At 45.4% G+C, this 17,952-nt stretch overlaps 1 protein-coding gene across 2 annotated transcripts; it reads right to left on the reverse strand.

Moving 5' to 3' along the window:
• Positions 1 to 866: 866 nt before the first annotated feature.
• Positions 867 to 15,998, reverse strand: CCNF (cyclin F). Of its 2 annotated transcripts, XM_024219728.2 has the most exons (17): positions 15,885 to 15,998; positions 11,877 to 12,031; positions 11,275 to 11,381; positions 10,354 to 10,421; positions 9,614 to 9,807; positions 9,037 to 9,090; positions 8,222 to 8,326; positions 7,652 to 7,729; positions 7,026 to 7,177; positions 6,291 to 6,455; positions 5,314 to 5,437; positions 4,649 to 4,829; positions 4,103 to 4,190; positions 3,465 to 3,564; positions 3,015 to 3,145; positions 2,405 to 2,574; positions 867 to 1,435 (listed from the first exon to the last, which is right to left on the reverse strand). In XM_024219728.2, exons 1-17 carry the CDS (start codon positions 15,895 to 15,897, stop codon positions 969 to 971), a joined length of 2,352 nt encoding a protein of 783 aa, XP_024075496.1. In that variant the 5' UTR covers positions 15,898 to 15,998; the 3' UTR covers positions 867 to 968. The 2 variants fall into 2 exon arrangements, with proteins under 2 accessions (XP_024075496.1, XP_024075505.1); XM_024219737.2 differs by lacking the exon at positions 15,885 to 15,998 and having other exon boundaries at positions 11,745 to 11,967.
• Positions 15,999 to 17,952: the final 1,954 nt, after the last annotated feature.

A 17,952-nucleotide genomic window follows, 5' to 3' on the forward strand; every position in this document is an offset into this window, starting at 1 on the left:
AATAGCAAGGAAGACAAACTGCAATACAGCCAGAACACAACAATGACACTGGGACTGAGTTCTTGCAGACTGCACCACTGGTGCTGTAACTAAAGGCAAAAGGCAGTGAAGTGGTAAGGCACAGGTGGGATGTTCTTCACTTGAGCAAACACATGGAGCTAGAGGGAGCGCCTGACTGACAGCTGTGTGAGTGAGTGAGCTGACTGGAGCTACAGCAGTGTAGGACTAATGGAAGGAAAATAAGGCCCAGAGCCTGCCCCAGAGAAGGGATGTTTAAAAGCTCCAGTCTGTTAAAGTAAGTATCCCCATTTACCACTACCACCCTTTGCTTGGTTCCAGAATAGACCCTAGGGCAGTGTAGTTAATGTCCAGAGAGTAAATGGGGGTACCAACTGGGAGTGAGCTAACACCTGGCTTTAGCTTCAGGCACAAATAATCTGATAAGGGAGTCGTCAGACAGCACTAATAAAACAAACAGGAGGGGCTGCAGTGTTGACAGTGCTCCACCTCATGGCTGGCTACAGGCAGGTTCCTTCAAGAGCATTTCCTGGATTATGACAGTGTATGGGGAAGAATAGGTCATAGCAGCAGAGTTTTATTTTTCCCTTTCTTCCTCTGCAGAGGAATCAGCTACCCATTGGGCAATGCATTGCAGGGAAAAATCAAAATGGCTTTGAGTAGCACACAGGGGTCTAGGTTTTCTTTACATGTGCTTGAGACCAGGCGGGGTTCTTAATTTGCATAGGATCAGACTATGGGGAACATTTTAAAAAGCAGCTACCAAGAAACAAGGTGGCTCAGCACTAAGCCATAGAAGCATGAAATGGAGCTTGCAGAGCATGATTGGCATGGGCCGTCTTGGGGGGGTGGCGCCTGCTACTGACAATTACTTGTTACCTTCCCTGCAAGGACTACACCAAAATACTGTTTCCAGGAGCCCTCTGAAATGAAAGTAAACAGCACTGAAATCAGAGGCTCAAGAAGCCCAAGTTCATCCTCTCTTCTTCACTATGCTCAGCCACGTTTTTCCGTTTGACTTGCCTTCTCTCACACTTGCCCTCAGTGGACTTGGGGCGGACAGATTGTAAATGTGATTTCAAGTAGTGAGGCAGGTATGGCCCTTTGTTCATGGCACTGCCCAGAGACAGTGCTGAGGTAGTTTTGATCGGTGCTCCAAAGCTGCCATCTACAGAGGAAGTAGGACTGGCACTGTGGACAGATGAATAGCCTGAGGTGGCTTCTAGTATGGGTTCTTTTTGACAGTGACCAGCAAGCCGCTGTTTCTCAGCATCTGGCTGCTCCGCCTTCCTCGCTGGTACATCCTGTCCAGGCCATTCTGCAGCTAGGCTATCTTCATCACTGGAATCCTGACAGCAATGCTCTGCTGGATCCATATAGACTACAGTTACATCCAAGACTCCACTGGGAGCTGTCACTAGAGGAAGATATAGAAGAGTGATTTGGATCTACCTGAGCAGCAATGTAGTCAGAGCACAGAAGTCAGAGCCAGAACTCAAGATCTCTAATCCTGAGCGATTAACTTCCTCTGTGGCTTTAGAGAAAGTCAACACACAAGCTCTGATTTCTCCCTTGAGTAAAGTGGGGAATCCTCCTCATTCCACAGGTATGTTCTAATAGTTGCTTGTACAGGGGACATGGTATAAAAAGCTTTAAGTCACAGCACTAATAAAACAAACAGGATAAGCTGCAGTGTTGACAGGGCTCCATCCACCACATGTCTGGCTACAGCCAGATTCCTTCAATAGCTTTTCCTGGATTATGACAGCAGCAAAACTCCTTAATATGCAGCCAGGAGGACTCTCCTTCACCCACCAAGTGATTCAAAATGCCCAGTGCTATCTGGTAGCAGTACAGACAATACACAGTAATGCTATCTGCCATTTTCTGCATTCCAGAGTCTGCAGCCATTGAGCAAGAGCTCTACAAGTCTTATAGCCAAACATTTTGCAGCATTGCAAATGGATTTTTTTTTTAAATCTCAGAGTTGGAAGGGACCCTGAAAGGTCATCGAGTCCAGCCCCCTGCCTTCACTAGCAGGACCAAGTACTGATTTTGCCCCAGATCCCTAAGTGGCCCCCTCAAGGATTGAACTCACAACCCTGGGTTTAGCAGGCCAATGCTCAAGCCACTGAGCCATCCCTTCCCCCTCCCCCCTGGACAAGGAGATTTTGGCATCTATCATCAGGAAACATTTTGCTGCTACAGGCTGTGGTGTAAAGATAATCACCATGGTACAAGAAAAAAAGGACCTTCCTTCAGTGACTGCTGTCCCTCTGAAAGAGTTTGCACTTTTCTGGCAAGAGTAACCTGATTTTGTTAAGCTGCAGATGGGAAAATTTGGTTTTTCCCTATTGTAATCAAAGAAGAAAAATACACCACTTACCATCTCCCTCTCTCTCCCCTTCACTTTCCTGATCTCCTTCGTAACCCGAGCAGGAGTCCAAGCTCCAGTCCAGGAAGTTGTCCAGAAGGGTCTCCTCCTGCGTGGATAGTTCAGCTGTGGGTGTAGTCACAAAGCTGCCCCTGTCTTCCTGAATGCTGTCTTCCCTTCTCCTGTTGCAGGGAAACTCAGAGGTTACTCACTCAGCATATACATGGAGGAAATCATCCTGAATCAGAAAACAGGCTAGTCTCTGCCCATTTGCCTCATTCAACTCTTCCAGCGAATGCTAAAGATACAACTGGTCATTTGGTTTGGTCAGCGAGTCTCACCATGGCATGAAACCCAAACTTTCCCTTCCAGCCATCCAGAGGAAGAGGCTAAGCAGAGTTAAGGTGACCAGGGCAAGGACTGATTGAATCCATAGAGAATTGCAGCTCAGAGCAGGGAAGTTGGTTAAAATCCCACTCAGTGATTTGCACACAAATGATGTTTTGGGGAGGCAAAAGACCCCCCCGTCAGATGCCCATGAGTGAACTCCATACTGAATTATCAGGTCCAGTGGTTGCAAACACAGGAGAAAGTACACAGAACAGAGCTTAGTTTTACTTGCCTTTTAGTTCTCTTTCCAGAGGGAGAGCTAAGGAACGTCTGAATTTCCTCAGCACTTGTGTGTAAGGGACTGGGCTCTGGGTCCTCCTGTTTCACTCCTAACAGCGAACAGAGCTGGCTGTAACTCATCACCTAAACAACAAGACGATCTAGTCAGACAACTACAGCAGTGCCCTCCCAACAACCAAATGCCCGATACTTTCTCTAGGATCAATATGTCTTGAACTGCTCCTTGGCATTTACAGCCCAACTGTGCAACTTCTATCCCCACAAGGTGAGTGACGCTAACACTACTGCATTTCTTGCACTCTCTTCACCTTCCCCCTTTGGGATTTTTAATTTGACCTTCTTGTTACTTTTCAGAGTACTGGATAGCCTACTACACTCGTCACTCTGCTTAAGGTGCTTGCCACCAAAGAATGGAGAGCAGAACAGTAAGGCTACTCCCCACCTTTTCCTTGCCAATTTCTTCATAACGCTCATCTTCAAATCGTTGTTTCACAGCAGTCAACACCACCTGCCTATAATCCTTTGGGACATCATCATGGAAACTAGGAAGAAAGAAAATCACAGCACAGGTCTTACAAGAGCACATTGGAAAGGACAAAGTTCATAGAACTTGCTGACCTAAAAACATTCCTCCCTTCTTTTATGGCTTTGGAGGATGTTTCCCCTCAGTTCTGGTGTGACAAATCAACTGCGCTTGAGACACCTTCAGAGATGAGCTTCCAGCCCTGCTGGGGATCTTCCTGAATTTGCTGACAAGCAAGTCCCAGCCTTGTGAATCAGGGGAGACTTTGCAGGCTGAGCCTGCTGGTAATGAGACGCATACCCCCTAGAGCCAAGAGGCACTATTCAGAGAACATTGGGGCTGGTACTGAATTGGATCAACAGCAATAGTTCTCTCAACCTCTCCCGTGTTGTGGGGAGTGAGGCATATTCTCTCCAATGTCACCTTCTTAGTTCTGAGACAGTAACTAATTAGCAAAACTTCATTATTAAGATTTATATTGCAGGTCTGTAACAGCTGGATGCCAAACGCTCCCCCCAACCTCTTAGAGCTACTCAGAAAGGTTCTGAAAGTTATACCATTTTTGATGTAGGCTCAGCACACAGGGTATCAGGTCTTCAAGAGAGAATCCAGTGCATTCAGACAGCTGGCTGTTCCAAGGATGTGCTGGAGAAGGGAATAAATACATTAGCACCCAAAATTCTGTACTGCAGAAATAAAGCAGATCCTACATAAGATCATGCCAGCAGATAATCCATCCGAAATTCAGAATCAATTTTCAGGCTCCAACAACAGCTGCAGGTGCCAGAACTAGAGATTCCTAGCTATGTAATCCAGTCCGTAGTATTACTAGTAAAAATTCCTTAGGCATTTCTTAAACCCAAGTCTCCTGCTAATGCTTGAGCTCAACACAGCAGTTACTGGGGAAAAGTGCCAAACCCACCCCATCCTTCTTTGAAGTGTCTGTTATCTTTAACATGACTGAGGCAAGCTGGCACAAGTAGATACCTTGGTGCTAAAGCAGAAAGATTGCTATCCAGAGGGACAGCATGGATGAACGTGCTACATTGCAGAACCTGCAGGTCCAGTTATGAAATAATGATTAGCAGCAGCCTGTTCCTTACCTTGCCTGTGCAGTATCTTAGCCAGTAGTAGTGCTGCAGCAGCCAGATTGGCAGGAGAATATACACAGAGACCTGTGTTCAATAGTGATAGTTCACAGATAAAGCTGTACAGGTGAAGCGTTCTTCTCTCCAGGGGGATTATAGTCAGTAGCACTTCTTTGTAATCCACAATAGTAGGAATCTAATGCATAAGGGAGAACACAGAGTTTGGTGCTTCATTGTCAGAGTTTTGCCAAACACAGAATGGAATTGTTCCCAGATGACCATCCCTTTTCATGGAGGCTCATTACAAAAGATGGCTTCTTATTACCCCAGTGGTATCAAGATGTTTCCCAGACAATAAGGAGGGAATACATGAGATCTCTGGACTTGGTCTCAAGGGGCTTAAATTTAACTTCCTACAGTGCAATCGCATCAAGTACTTGCAGGTACAGAATTACATAAAACAATCCTCAAACATCTCACTCAAATTAAGAACCCAATCACCTGTCACAGCAGCAAAGGATGCTGGATCAGAGGAAACCAGAAACACCCAAAGCAACATGCCTAGTCTACAAAGAAGCAGAAGGATCCGCATCTCACCACTGAGTATGGCAACTCTCCATGACTTAGCAAAGGACAGCCCAAGAAGGTAAGCATCCCACCCCCTGGTTTTACAAACTTACCCTTATCTTGCCTTCCAGGGCAGAGATGATCTCCCCCATCATCCGGACTAGATCTTCATATTTGTATGTGTTGTCTGTTAGCCACACAGCTTCCCGTATTGTCAAGATCTCTTTGCTGATGAAGCTGCAATATTAAAGATGGTTAGCACTCAGGCCCAAGGCAGAGCCACATGCACTGAGTTTTGGTTGCATGCAGATATCCATGGATATCCTATGCTATGGAGACACCAGCACAGGCGAGGAGAAGGGGAAGTTAGTACAGCTTAGGAAGATACCAGGTAGAGTCATGTTGAGTGTCAGGTGTTCCCACAAGACGATGCCCTGTCCATGCCACCTTTAACCTGGGCCTGCATCTTTATCATATCACTGACTCGAAGGCCTAGATCCTGCAGCAGTTTTCACAGGTGTAATTCCCACAGAAAGGCTGCAGAACCAGTAACCAGACCTTGTGCCTGGAATTCAGTCTCCTGTTTGGCAGCATCTCCGTTTAAACCCTGGAGCCTTTGAAATAGCAGAGGTAGTGGAATTAGTCCCACATAACACACTAGGCCAGGAACACAATACTTCTGTGCCACGAAAAGACTTGTTATTAAAACTGCATGAACACAGATATAGGTACAAATCTGCTTTTCTGAGTCGCTTATGGCAGATGGGCTGATCAGAATGATCGTGCTGACCTGCTTCCTAGTAGGATTTCTGATGCTAGTCATCTACTCTACACAAAAGACAGCACTTCATGTATGGAGAGCTCCAGCCCCTCCAGCACATTTAAATAAGTGTTCAGGTGGCAGCAGCACCACTTTGTACCTCATTTGGAAATATTAAGAGCAAAATTCAAAGGGCAGTCACTGTGTAAAGGGACAAGGAAGGCCAGTTGTAGCTCTGTCACTAGTGCAGCTGAGAAAGCAGAACATAATAGCTAAATGCTGAGTTTGTATAACCACTGCCACTGATGCACATCAGTCATCAACACTCACCGTGTACAAATGACCATGCACGCGATTCCCAAAAGCTGGAGCCGGGCCCGGGATACAGGTCTCAGCTTCAAGTACCGATCCACGCACCCCACTGTCGTATGAAGACAAAGGCTGGAGAAATCTTTCATGGTGGCCACTTCTACCAGCCAGTCAATCAGGATGTACCTAGATAGGGGATCATTTGATTTTTATCTCCTAAGTAAAAAGCCATCCAGACCTGTGCTAAGTGACAGCTATAACACCAGAGATTCTCCACACATCAAGACTTTTATCCTTTCAAAAGTTACTAGCCAACAAAATATTGATCATCAAAACAAGACTTCAGTGAAATGTCCTGTTGCATCTAGGTAATAGGACAGATACTGGAGTCAAACTGTGGGCTGATGGACCATGGTAGGTGTTTTTTAGGCAGACTGGCAAATTAATGCAGATTGCAAGTAAGACAGACATCTTAAAATATGAACTTATCAAAATAAGCGTCACTTTCATTCTGGATCTATCCAGGGACACTGTGCAATTAGTGACATTCACAAAGTACAAACTTTTCTGCATTGCACTTCACTGCTTGTGTCCCAGAACTAACTATGATAACTCTGCAAAGAGCTTAATGATCTAATAGGTCGCATCTCACCCCAGACAGAACTATAACAAGCACAAGGAAACAGTAGCAACCTTTCTTGCCATGTCATAGACACACTTCTTTGTCAAAGACCTGGCTGCTGAGCTTGTCTTTACCTCATTGTTTCGTTCATTCCCTTCTGCACAGTGAAGATGCTTTGCTTTCTGACAGAAAGGGAAGCCTGGAAGAGCTGAGACACCATCTCATTGGAGGCTTTTGCTTCTAATCCTAGCTGGTTTCCATTCCCACAAGCTTTGGCTAAAGATATCTACAGCAGGCAGACAAGAGGGGAAATGTAAATATTAAGTGAGCTATTTTCCATTTGGACAGAGAAACAAAATTTGAACTGAAATCCTGGGAGAACTCATGTCATTTTCACATTCAAAATATAGTGAAACCTAGCGTATGGGACTCACTCCAGAGACATTAAGAACAGTTATTTTTCAAAGCTGGCAGAACTGTAGTACACAATACACGTGCAGGATTTTGGGACAGGCTCTTCAGGCTAAAGATTGCTTACTAAAGATGAGCCCTTGCTCAGGTTTCTTTGTGCAAGTGCAGTATTTTCAGAAGAGGTTACTTTGCAGAGTACATTTAAGTGTTTTCTGAGAAGAGTTTTAGCCGCTGTTCCTAATGGCCAGCCACTGGATCCACGTTTAAGCACACTCCCATGTCTTTCTATGCCAGTGTGGACAGGGGCGTGCAAAAAACAATGTCTTGGTGTCACTAGTGGAAGTCTTACCTGGGCTTCCCAGCAACCCTTTGCTGCATAGTCCCTTAGTTTCCTGAAGCTCTGAAGGTATCTGCCGGGATCTGACATCTAGAGAAAAGGAATATGAACAGCATTAAGAAGGCATTGCCCCTTTTGTCCAGGGGAGATAACCATTTGGTTCAATGTTTGTGAAGGTTGGAGTACTCCTACTATCCAAAAGGCATCACTTCTCCTATCTCTTCTGCCGTTTGTGGGAAAATCCTCACAACAGTCAGTCTCTTTCTCTTAAGGATGATCCTGGATTGAAGGAATTGGACGGGGACTAAAGAGATCAGAGTTCAATTCTCAATTGGGCCACAGACTTCCAGTGTGACTTTGGGCAAGTCACTTAGCCTCTCTGTGTTTATCTTTCCAATCTGTAAAATGGGGATATTACTTCCTCTGTCACCATTTATCCATCTTGTCTATTTAGATGGTAAGCTGTCTCTTGCTGGATGTATATACAGCACTCAACACAACAGAACTATATTCTTGGTTGGGGACTCTTGGTGCCACTGTAATAGAGGTGAAAAGATCATTTTAAGAGCCAAATGTACTCACAGCAGCTCTTCTGTTACTTTCCCAGAGGAGGTAGGAGCTGTTTAAGCAACCCTGCTTTGAAGACTCTTCAAACATTTCAAGGGCTTCTTTCCTTTTTTCTTCATCCTGAAAATAAAAGGTCAAATGTTATATATGGTGCGTACCCAGTCAGATGGGCACATAAGCCCCAGAGACGCCGAGTGGTACAGAACATCCTCAGATTGAAAGCTACAGTACAGAATCAATCCATTACCATCGGGAGCATCCTTCAAATGTTCAAGATGGTTTCCTGGACCTCTGGCACTGTCTTTTGGAGACCCTGGCTTAAGAGTTACTTTGCAGCTTTCTTCAGGTAGTCAAAAGCAATTTAGGTTTCCTGGTGGCCAGCCTGCCCCTTCCTTTGGTACCCAGTGTGACAGGTTTCAAAAGGATGTTACCTGGCTTCCCATAGTGCAAGCACAACAAGCAGGCCTAGTAGCTAAAACTACTTTCAACTCATTTTTAAAAAAACATGGGGGCAGATTCTCAGCTGATGTAAACTGGCACAGTTCCATTGAAGTCAACAGAGCTGCACAAGTTTACTCCAGCAGAAATTGTGGCCCAGGATTTGATCCAAACTGAAGCTTAATTAGATTTCAAATTGACACTTTCCCTTTAAATAGAAAAGGCCTTCACAGACTTTTTCACACTGGGGGAAACCAAGAACAATTGGTTTGATCTCACATGAAGATAATAACAACTCATCTAGCATTTGAAAAGTCACAGGGGAAATTTGCATTGTAAAATTGTACCTTCAGAATTCCCAAAGCCATTAGTGGGAAATGAACACTACTCACCTCAAAGAGACTTAAAACCTTAGCCAAGCAGTGGAGAATAGAGCCTTTCTGGGCCTTAAAAAAAAAAAAAAGAGTTTTAAAACTGCACATTATTAAAGAGAACCAAAAAATGAGAGAATTTTTCAAAATAGTCCAAGGCTAGAGCTTTGTTTGCCCTTGGCCTTTCATGGAAAGACCATTTCCTCCCCCCCTCAATATTTCATCACTTTTGAGATAGAAATTAACCTGGCAGAACAAACACAGTACAATCCTTTGACAGCTACCAAGTAGTGCCTCTCCTACATATAGTTTTTCTCTGAATCAACTTTAATTTTTAAACAACGGTTAAACAACTAAATCAATGGCATGAGAACAAGATACTCCTTGGAGAAACTGAAATGTAATTGTGCAAATTGCTGGGTGGATCATAGAATATCAGGGTTAGAAGGGACCTCAGGAGGTCATCTAGTCCAACCCCCTGCTCAAAGCAGGGCCAATCCCCAGGTTTAGCAGGCCAATGCTCAAACCACTGAGCTATCCCTCTCCCCTGGATGTGCTGCCCTGCCCTAAAGCCATTGACAGAAAGCGCATCACTTACTTTCTGCAACTGACACTCTGCTTTGAGGCTCTCATAGACCACAGCTTTACAACAGCTCCCGCTCACGGACCATGGGGGACGAATAAAGAGCCAGATAAAGGGGGCTGCACAGACATTCAGACGCTCCGTCAGGCTGAAGAAATGAGATGCCTTTAACCCATTCACTTCTGCACGACCCTCATCGGAGATGGATACTGAATAAGTGAAACAGATGCTTTAAAGAGGGAACAGAAGCTAATCCATAATATCTGCCTGGAATTTAATAAGGCCACAGCACAACAGTTAGCAGGATGGTTTCACAGAAATGGTAACAGGTTGCAGAAGAAGGTTGGAATAGTGCCTCAGCTTGATTCAGTGTGAAGCTTTTGACAGGCAAAATGACAACCAAATTTGACTAGAGGCTTCCAAACTAACTTCAAGAGCTGCTAACTGTGTGATTTAGACACATCCACATTTCAGCTAGGAGTGGAATCGATTAGCGAGACCTTGCCTCATACTCAGAAATGAGAGGGGAAAACAGTGTTTTTGTGTTTAACAATCTTATAACATGGGCAGAAAAAACCCAAACATCCATAAAATAGTAGGGATAAAGATTGGCATGTGGCCAATAAAAAGAATCCAAGCTTATTGATCAGGCTTCACTATAAAATCTCTTTGTTCTTTTAAATAGAACTACACCCTCCACCATCATTTCCCTCTGCAATTCCCATCTTCTCCACAGCACGTGCTTTCATACTTACAGCCTTCATTGTACAGATATGCTATGCCCAGCTTCACAGCAGCTTCAAAGTTACCCCTTTCAGCAGCCCTAAATAAGAGTACAAAAAGGTAACTCAGATTTAATCTGTGGGCATCTGAATCATTTGAAGATTCCAGTGCAGCAGGAGAGCTTGCTTCCATGTTCATTTCTACTAGATGGCCACAGCTCCAGAATGCAGCTGAAGAATTCAGAACTTGCACCTCTGAAGCACATAGGATGGTTACATAGGCACCAGACAGATTCAGCTCTTATGTTTTGTCTTTGCCAACACCCATACACATCTTTTTCAGATGGAGTGTCTTTATTCTTTCAAAGTACAGTCGTTTGCTTGCAACTTTAGGTTTTTAAACTCATTTTGAAATAGGGTGACCAGATGTCCCGATTTTATACGGACAGTCCTGATTTTTGGGTCTTTTTCTTATATAGGCTCCTGTTACCCACAACCCCCGTCCCGATTTTTCACATTTGCTGTCTGGTCACCCTATTCTGAAATATGGAAAGAGTCCAAATATTAGTCTTAAAAATACTTTAAAAAACACAATTGTGCAGCCTTTCGGTCCACATTTATATTGATATACAAATATCAGAGAGAAGCAGTAGCAATACTTTTAGGTTATGCACTACATTCCATCAGGGGATTGTAAAGCACTTTGTAGACACAGCATCCATTTACACTCCAAATATAACTATGACCCCCTGCTCCACTTAACAAAACAGTTCCAATCTGAAGTGTAGACAGGAAACTAAGAGTGCTCCTAATCACATTAAGGGGGACATTTTCAAACGCAGTTTGTTGTCCAACTCTCATTGAAAGTTAATAGGAAATGGGTACCTAGCTTTCCTCTGCACCTTTGAAAATCTCCCCTAATGCATAGACCATGCCTGGATTCCTATACATTACCTTTCAAACATCTTCAGATTTTTTGGAGAAGGCCATACTTCTTGAAAACTTGCACATGCCCAAACACTAGCATGATTATCTACAAGGTACTTAAGATGCGAGTGCACCTAGGGGGAAAAATACAGAAATACATTATTACAACATATAGGGATCCACGGAAATCGTTCTTGTGGTCTACTGTTATAGCCATATTAACATGGCACTGGTAGATTTTTGTACAACTATTTGTACAACTATTAATGTATTTACATTAATTAATTAGATTAGACAAAAGTCAATTTTGGAAAATAAGATAAGCATCCTTAACTGAACCAAACTGTTCAGTCAGAATGATTTGTCGGGATAGCTCCCTCTGGAAAATTTAAACAAAACACTCAAATACTGCTGCTAATCCTCAATCTTGAGAGGTTTAGCAACAAAACTGCTACCACGATGGCAGAGATCTGAAGGAAAACTGAAAGAATACATACAGTAGTTAGATTTGCTCTGCCATGAGGATCCAGCCTTCCCCGTGTCCAGTCCTGCCATTGGGAGCCAGGGCATCACACTGACAGAGGTAAACCCCATCCCGTTACAGGGGTGAAGTAGGTTAGCAGACTCACAGCTCGGATGGAGAGGATATCCTCAGCAGGAAGGCCTTTCAGAACATGAAACAGAACATCTTCAGGGAGACTCAGTAATGTCAGGACTCGAGGCCGTTTTCTTACCCTTCGTTTTGAAGGGAAAGAAAAACACCTGGAACATCTACAGTGGATTACTAGAAAAAACAAAAAGCCCAGACATCTTAGTTAGTGAAAGAGCACGATCAAGTCGAAATTTCAGGACAAAAGATGACAGCTGTAAAGAATACTAGTCCACATATTAACATGAAAATGATTGGTGTTACCGAGCCTGCTCTACTGCAGGAAAAGTTATGTTGTTTCTTCAATGAAATGGAAAGTAAAAAGAATTCTAGGCTTTGATACGATAGCAACTCAATTGCATAGTCATGTATAAAACGGGATCACTAACCAACTAAAGTAAAAATAATTAAATTGAAAGGGCCAGAAGAGATCACTTGGGCCATTCAGCCCAACATCCTCCATTGTGCAAACTTCCTCCGTATGCGATTCCCATTCATGCAGTAGTTAATGTGCTGGAATAACATCAGTGATGTGGCCAGTCGCCTTAATTTTTTTTTCCTGTCAATATTTTCCTATCCCTTTCCATAGCCTCCTTTCACTGCTCCTTGAAATACCATCTTCAGAGATTCAAGTCCTTCCTTCATGCATTGGTTCCTTGTGATATTTAGACTAGTGTCTGTTCTATATATATTCTGTTCCCTTACTTGCTCCTCCTAAGGAGGGACAGGAAAGTTCATCCTGCACTTGCTAGCCAAAGGACTAAGTTAACTAGAGGCAGAGACAAAAGCTAATGATAGAGACAGAGGGCTCACTAGAGAGATTCAGGGGCAATACTCTAGTGAGAAGTCCAGTAGTGCTCCCACTTGCTGGGAAGGGCGAGGTGTTCGGATTTCTACTGAGATGCTGGCCCTGGATTCTGCTCAGGAATGGCATCTTTTGCATCAGTCTGAATAGTAGGTGTCAGAAATTTGAAACACCTTGACCTGCTAGAAGGGAAAAGGATCTCTCTCACCTTAAGCCCTGAACTACATGACAGGGATCTCTCATCACCACAGCTTTCTTTTGGGATTTTCCTCCCCAGCAAACAGCCCCAGTACCTGCCCTGGCTGCTGCTCAGAGCTTTGCCAAGCAGCAGTGGAGTGAAAATGACATGAATCTTGTTGATTTCACTGCTGCCCACTCTGAAGAGCAGCAGGGACCAGAGACTTGCCAGTTTCATTCTGCTGCTGCTTGATAGGGCTCTGAGCAGCAGACAGAGCAAGTGATGGAGCAGTCTGTTTGCTCTGCTCTGTGTCACATTTGGAAAGTTATCTTTGCAGCCATAAAGGCTAGAAGAACACACAGATCCCCCCACTTTTCTGCAAATTGACGGATTAGGGCTGTTCTTCTCACCATGGAACATTTCCTGCTTGGCAACGTCAGGTGTATTTTTCAAATCCGGTTTGTAGGTCTTTTTATACAATGATAGTTTAGAAGGGAAGTCTAATTAGCTGGGTTTTCTTCAAGATCAGTCATGAAAAATATGGGTCCCACTAGGGACCCCAGTGATATTCCACTTGCAGGAATTAATGATTTTCCTTGTCTCCTGTTCTATCAGTTAATTTCCAATCCATGGTATTAAAAAATGTTTTAAAATCAGTGTAAATTTACAGAATAATAAAAGTCAGAGAGGTAACATAACAAGTGTACCAAACCACAAACAAATCATACGTGAAATTAAATAAAGAAAACAAGCCAAGCAGCTGCAGGGACTTGATCATTTTTAATTATAGGCCCACGGGCACCAGCTAAGCTAAAGACAGTCCCCACAACTGGGTATTTCCCAGTGCAAATTTATAGGTATCTGTCTAGGCAAAAAAAAGCAATGGGCCACCTAGAATATCCTTTTATGCCAAAATGAATATGTATCCTATTAACTCTTTGGAGTTTCCAGGATCAACAATGAAATGAGCTACTAGTCTAACTCAATGCCCCATTCTCCCCTGATAGCCCTTGGCTTACCTATTAGTTACCTTTGACTAAAAGACTATATCCATGTAATTAAGGGCAATTTTGACATGCACAAATCACCAGACTATTATTCTCATAGGTGTTCCTTTCCCCCACCTCCGATTTCAGCAAGAGAACTACTGCAATGTAAGAGGCATTGCATCTCTAGACTGGCATACCAATTAAGCCTGTATTCAGAACCAAAACTGACTGAACAGCCCAGGAAATTGAAGCAAGACTAGATGGCGGACAGTACAGCTCTAGTAGCCCAGAATTTATATTAGGATGGCTATACTTTAAAATGACCCCATATACTACAATCATATCTACATTGTGTACACAAGCTGCATTTCTAATATTTTAAATTCAGGTACCGATTAAGTAACTGAAGCATTCCAAAGTACATTTGGCAAGCAAAGATAGTGTATTTTAGAAGCAAGTTACGTACCCCATAGAACCAGAAGATATTAAACTTGGGCGAAGTATTCAAATTCTGTCCCATTAATGCAGAAAGTGTAATTTAAAAAATCATTTATCGTTTTGCCAAAAACCCATTTATAGTTTTTGGCAAAAAATAATTCATTAGATGAATTAAATAGGCAGAGTGCCAAGCATTTTACTATGCACAGACCATAAAAAAGCAAGTTTTGTCTGCTCTGAACATACGAGTCCTTATAGTACTTTTGTAAAAGTAGGGGAGCTTGCCCCCATGCCTTAGGCCACCATACATGCTCTCTCTTCCCTCCATAAATGTGCCAGTTAGCTGCTATCCTCAACCCAGAGAAAGCCATATTAAATTAGCAATGAATATTGCAGTTTGTAAAGCATTTTGGTATCCTGCATGATAAAAGGCACTCCAGAAATGTAAGCTATTATTACATTAAACAACTAGAATGATATTTGGACATGAAAGAGTGGGGGATTGCTTAGATGTCATATTTCAAGTTTAGATTTTACTGTCATGGCAAAAATCAAACCTTGATAAAAGGAGACTTCTATTTAAAGCAGTAAACTGCAATCCTGTAGTCTGATTTCTAGTCCTGTGACCAGCCTGAAATATCAAAAATCTCTCATTTTTAATTATTTTTTTTAAGTATTTTTATTAAAATCTCTTTCATTCATTCAAACACCCTGCCTTTCTGAAGCAAAAATCTCATCTGTTCCTTGAAAAGCCTGCAGCCTCTCCTCCATTTAATAATTATAACCTTACTTTATAATTTATGTGAAACGCTCTGGTCGATGAGAAACTCGAAGTGGCCAAGATAAGACTGGTAGCTCTTTTCTAATGTCCTGGGTGCCCATACAGGAGCCCCGAGTGAGTCCCCTCCCCCTGCAGGCAGGTCCTGTCCCACTATAGGCTCCGTTGATTTTTAAATCCACCCGCCTAAACCAGTGGGGCTCCCTCTCTTTGGAATTTAAAAATAAAATCTAAAACACACCCTCTGATCACAGGGGAGAAGTAAAAAGGAAAATTAGGAGGTGCCACTGCCAGATACCGTCTGAGGAAAATGGAAGGAGAGGTTGCAGGGGTTTAAGCCCATCTGATGTGGGGGGAGGAAGTTGGTAGGATCCTGGCAGGGGTATTTCAGACATTTCACAGCCCTCATGTGTCAAGTCTGAAAATTTAGCATCTGAGGCTTAGAGGATCATCCAGCAGAGAGGGAGCATCACCCGTCCCAGGGAACCCCCACTACCCCCGCCAGAAACAAGACAACCGAGCCGGCAAAGCCCCCGCCCTGGCCTTAATCCTCCCCAAACCCCACATGAGGAGCATTGAGTTCTGCCAAAACTGGGGCTGGAGCCCCCTAACCACTGGCTGGCAACCCAGCTCCTGCAGGACCCACCCACCGCAGAGGAACCCCACTCCCCAGAAGGACCCCTCGCCCCACAGGGCCCCATCCTCCTACACTCACCACAGAGGACCCCCCCCCCACCGCAGAGGGACCCTCAACTCCCCATAGAGGCCCCAACCCGCCCAGGGGCGTGGAGGACGCTCACCGCCCACTTTCATTCCTGCCCCTCCGCGCTGCGGTGCGAGTCCCCAGGGAGCCGAGCTGCCACCAACCACCACCGCGCCCGCGAGCCGACCGGGTCCAAATGAGCCCAGGTCGCGGTCCCGGGGCCAGGGGCAGAGACAGAGGGGTTGGGGCGGGGGCGGGGGCGGGGCCCAGCCCCGCCCCCATGCCGTTCTCCGGTATCAATGCGGGTCAGGGAAAGAGAAAGCGGGAGGCCCCACCCAGGATCCGCCCCTTCGGGATAGGCTACGCCCCGAGCGCGCCGGATATCCGTCTCTCCACTCCCCGCGCGGGCCCTGCCGCCAGAGAAAGACCCCGCCCACCAGCCGCGCGCACTTTTTTTCAAACCCAGCTGGAGCTGTCATTGGTCAGTATGCTGACAGGGCGGGGATTTCGTGGCCGCGGCCCCACCCTCCGTCCTGTCATTGGGCGCTCAGGATGCGAATTCGAATCAGGGCAGTTTGTGGTTCGCGCTTGTAGCTCGCTGGGACTTGGGGGCAGAGCTCTCAGGGACACCGTCCGACCGGAACTTCTAAAGCGCCTGCTGCGGCATTACCCAGCGCCGGCGGGCGCAGTGCGAGAAACTCCTGCAGCAGTTACCCGTATGTAAGGGATTGCAAAAACTGCTCTCTGATGTAATTTGCTACCAGTAGCAGGCCAGCTGTGCCCCTCCCCATGCAGCGTGTGAGTGCAGGCGGGGGAGCCCCTGCGGGAGGGGTCGGGAGGACAGGCGTGTTGAGAAAGGCAGAGAATGGGGGGAACCGAGCCTGCTGGGAAGCACAGAGCCCCGCGGGCAGCGAGGAAGGCCGCAGAACCCCGGGAAGCGGGGGGAGCAGGAAGCGAGGCAGGCCGCCCGCCCGCCCTGGAGGGGAAAGGGGCAGGGGCTTTGCTGGTTGGCCCTTGAAGACACTAGCGGGTCTCTTCCCCCAAGCAGAAGAGCTCGTGGTGGGGCGGGGTGGAGACAACGGTGTGATCCTTTTGCCAGGTGGAGCTGGCAGCAAAAAGGGCCGGGCTCAATATCCAGGGCTCCTTCTTAACAGTACAACACAGAACTGGCCTGAGTCCTCACCCAGTAATCTGGGGAAATTAAGCACCACCCCAGCCGCCTCTAAGAGGCAGTACTTCCTCCTGGCAATCACTGAGTCTCTGTAGAGCAGAGAAAACATTTAGTAAGAAGAGGAAAGGAGCCTGGCATTAATTTTGGAAAACGCCACAACCATGATTCGAGCACATCTGACCATCAGCAACACTCCTGTCCCAGAGACCATTGAGCAGTGTCCTTTGCCTCCCTTTCTCACCTTGTAGTGTTTAAGTCTAACAAATGTCCCTTTAACATGCCACTCCCCTCTCCCTCCACCACATGCCACTCACAGCTCTCCTTGGTCAGCAGAGACACAGAGTTGAGAGGTGCATTTACATGAGTTTATCTCCCACCCAGAAGGGGGCAGGGGAAGAAACATTGAGCAGTGCCACCTCAACTGGCTTACAGTTGTCTCCATTCACTCTGTGTGGAGCTGTGCCATCATTCAGCATGCTGTCATTCATGCCACCATTCACTCCATTGTGCCATCATCTGCTCAAGTCACCAATGGCCTTGTGCCAAGTAACCAATGGTTACTTCTGCTACCACCTCACCTGCCTCTCTACTGGGACCTCTGTGAGTTGGTCTCTTGAGGTTCCACCCAGCTCTGTTATTCTCATGCAGGCTGGGTAGTCTCCCCCCCCCCCCCCCCCAAAACCCTGTCCCTCAGCAGGTCTAAGCACTTAGACCTGATTATCAGTGATTTCAGCTCTAGTGGTCACTTAAAAGACTGAATGGGGCCTGATCAGCTCTGTCTTTAAACAGGGAAGAGGAACAGGTCAAGTCATGCCTATAACTCTTAGGCTGTGTCTATAGTGCCACTTTCAGCACTAAAACTTTTGTTATTCAGGGGTGTGAAAAAACACCCCCCTGAGCAACAAAAGTTTTAGCACTGAAAAGCACCAGTATAGACAGTGCTTTATTTCCAGAAGCTATGCTCCTGGTGATAAAGCTAACACCCCTCATTAGG

The sequence above is a fragment of the Terrapene carolina genome, unplaced genomic scaffold, assembly GCF_002925995.2.
Source record: "Terrapene carolina triunguis isolate 2854851 unplaced genomic scaffold, T_m_triunguis-2.0 Scaffold67, whole genome shotgun sequence".
Lineage (NCBI taxonomy): Eukaryota > Metazoa > Chordata > Testudines > Emydidae > Terrapene > Terrapene triunguis.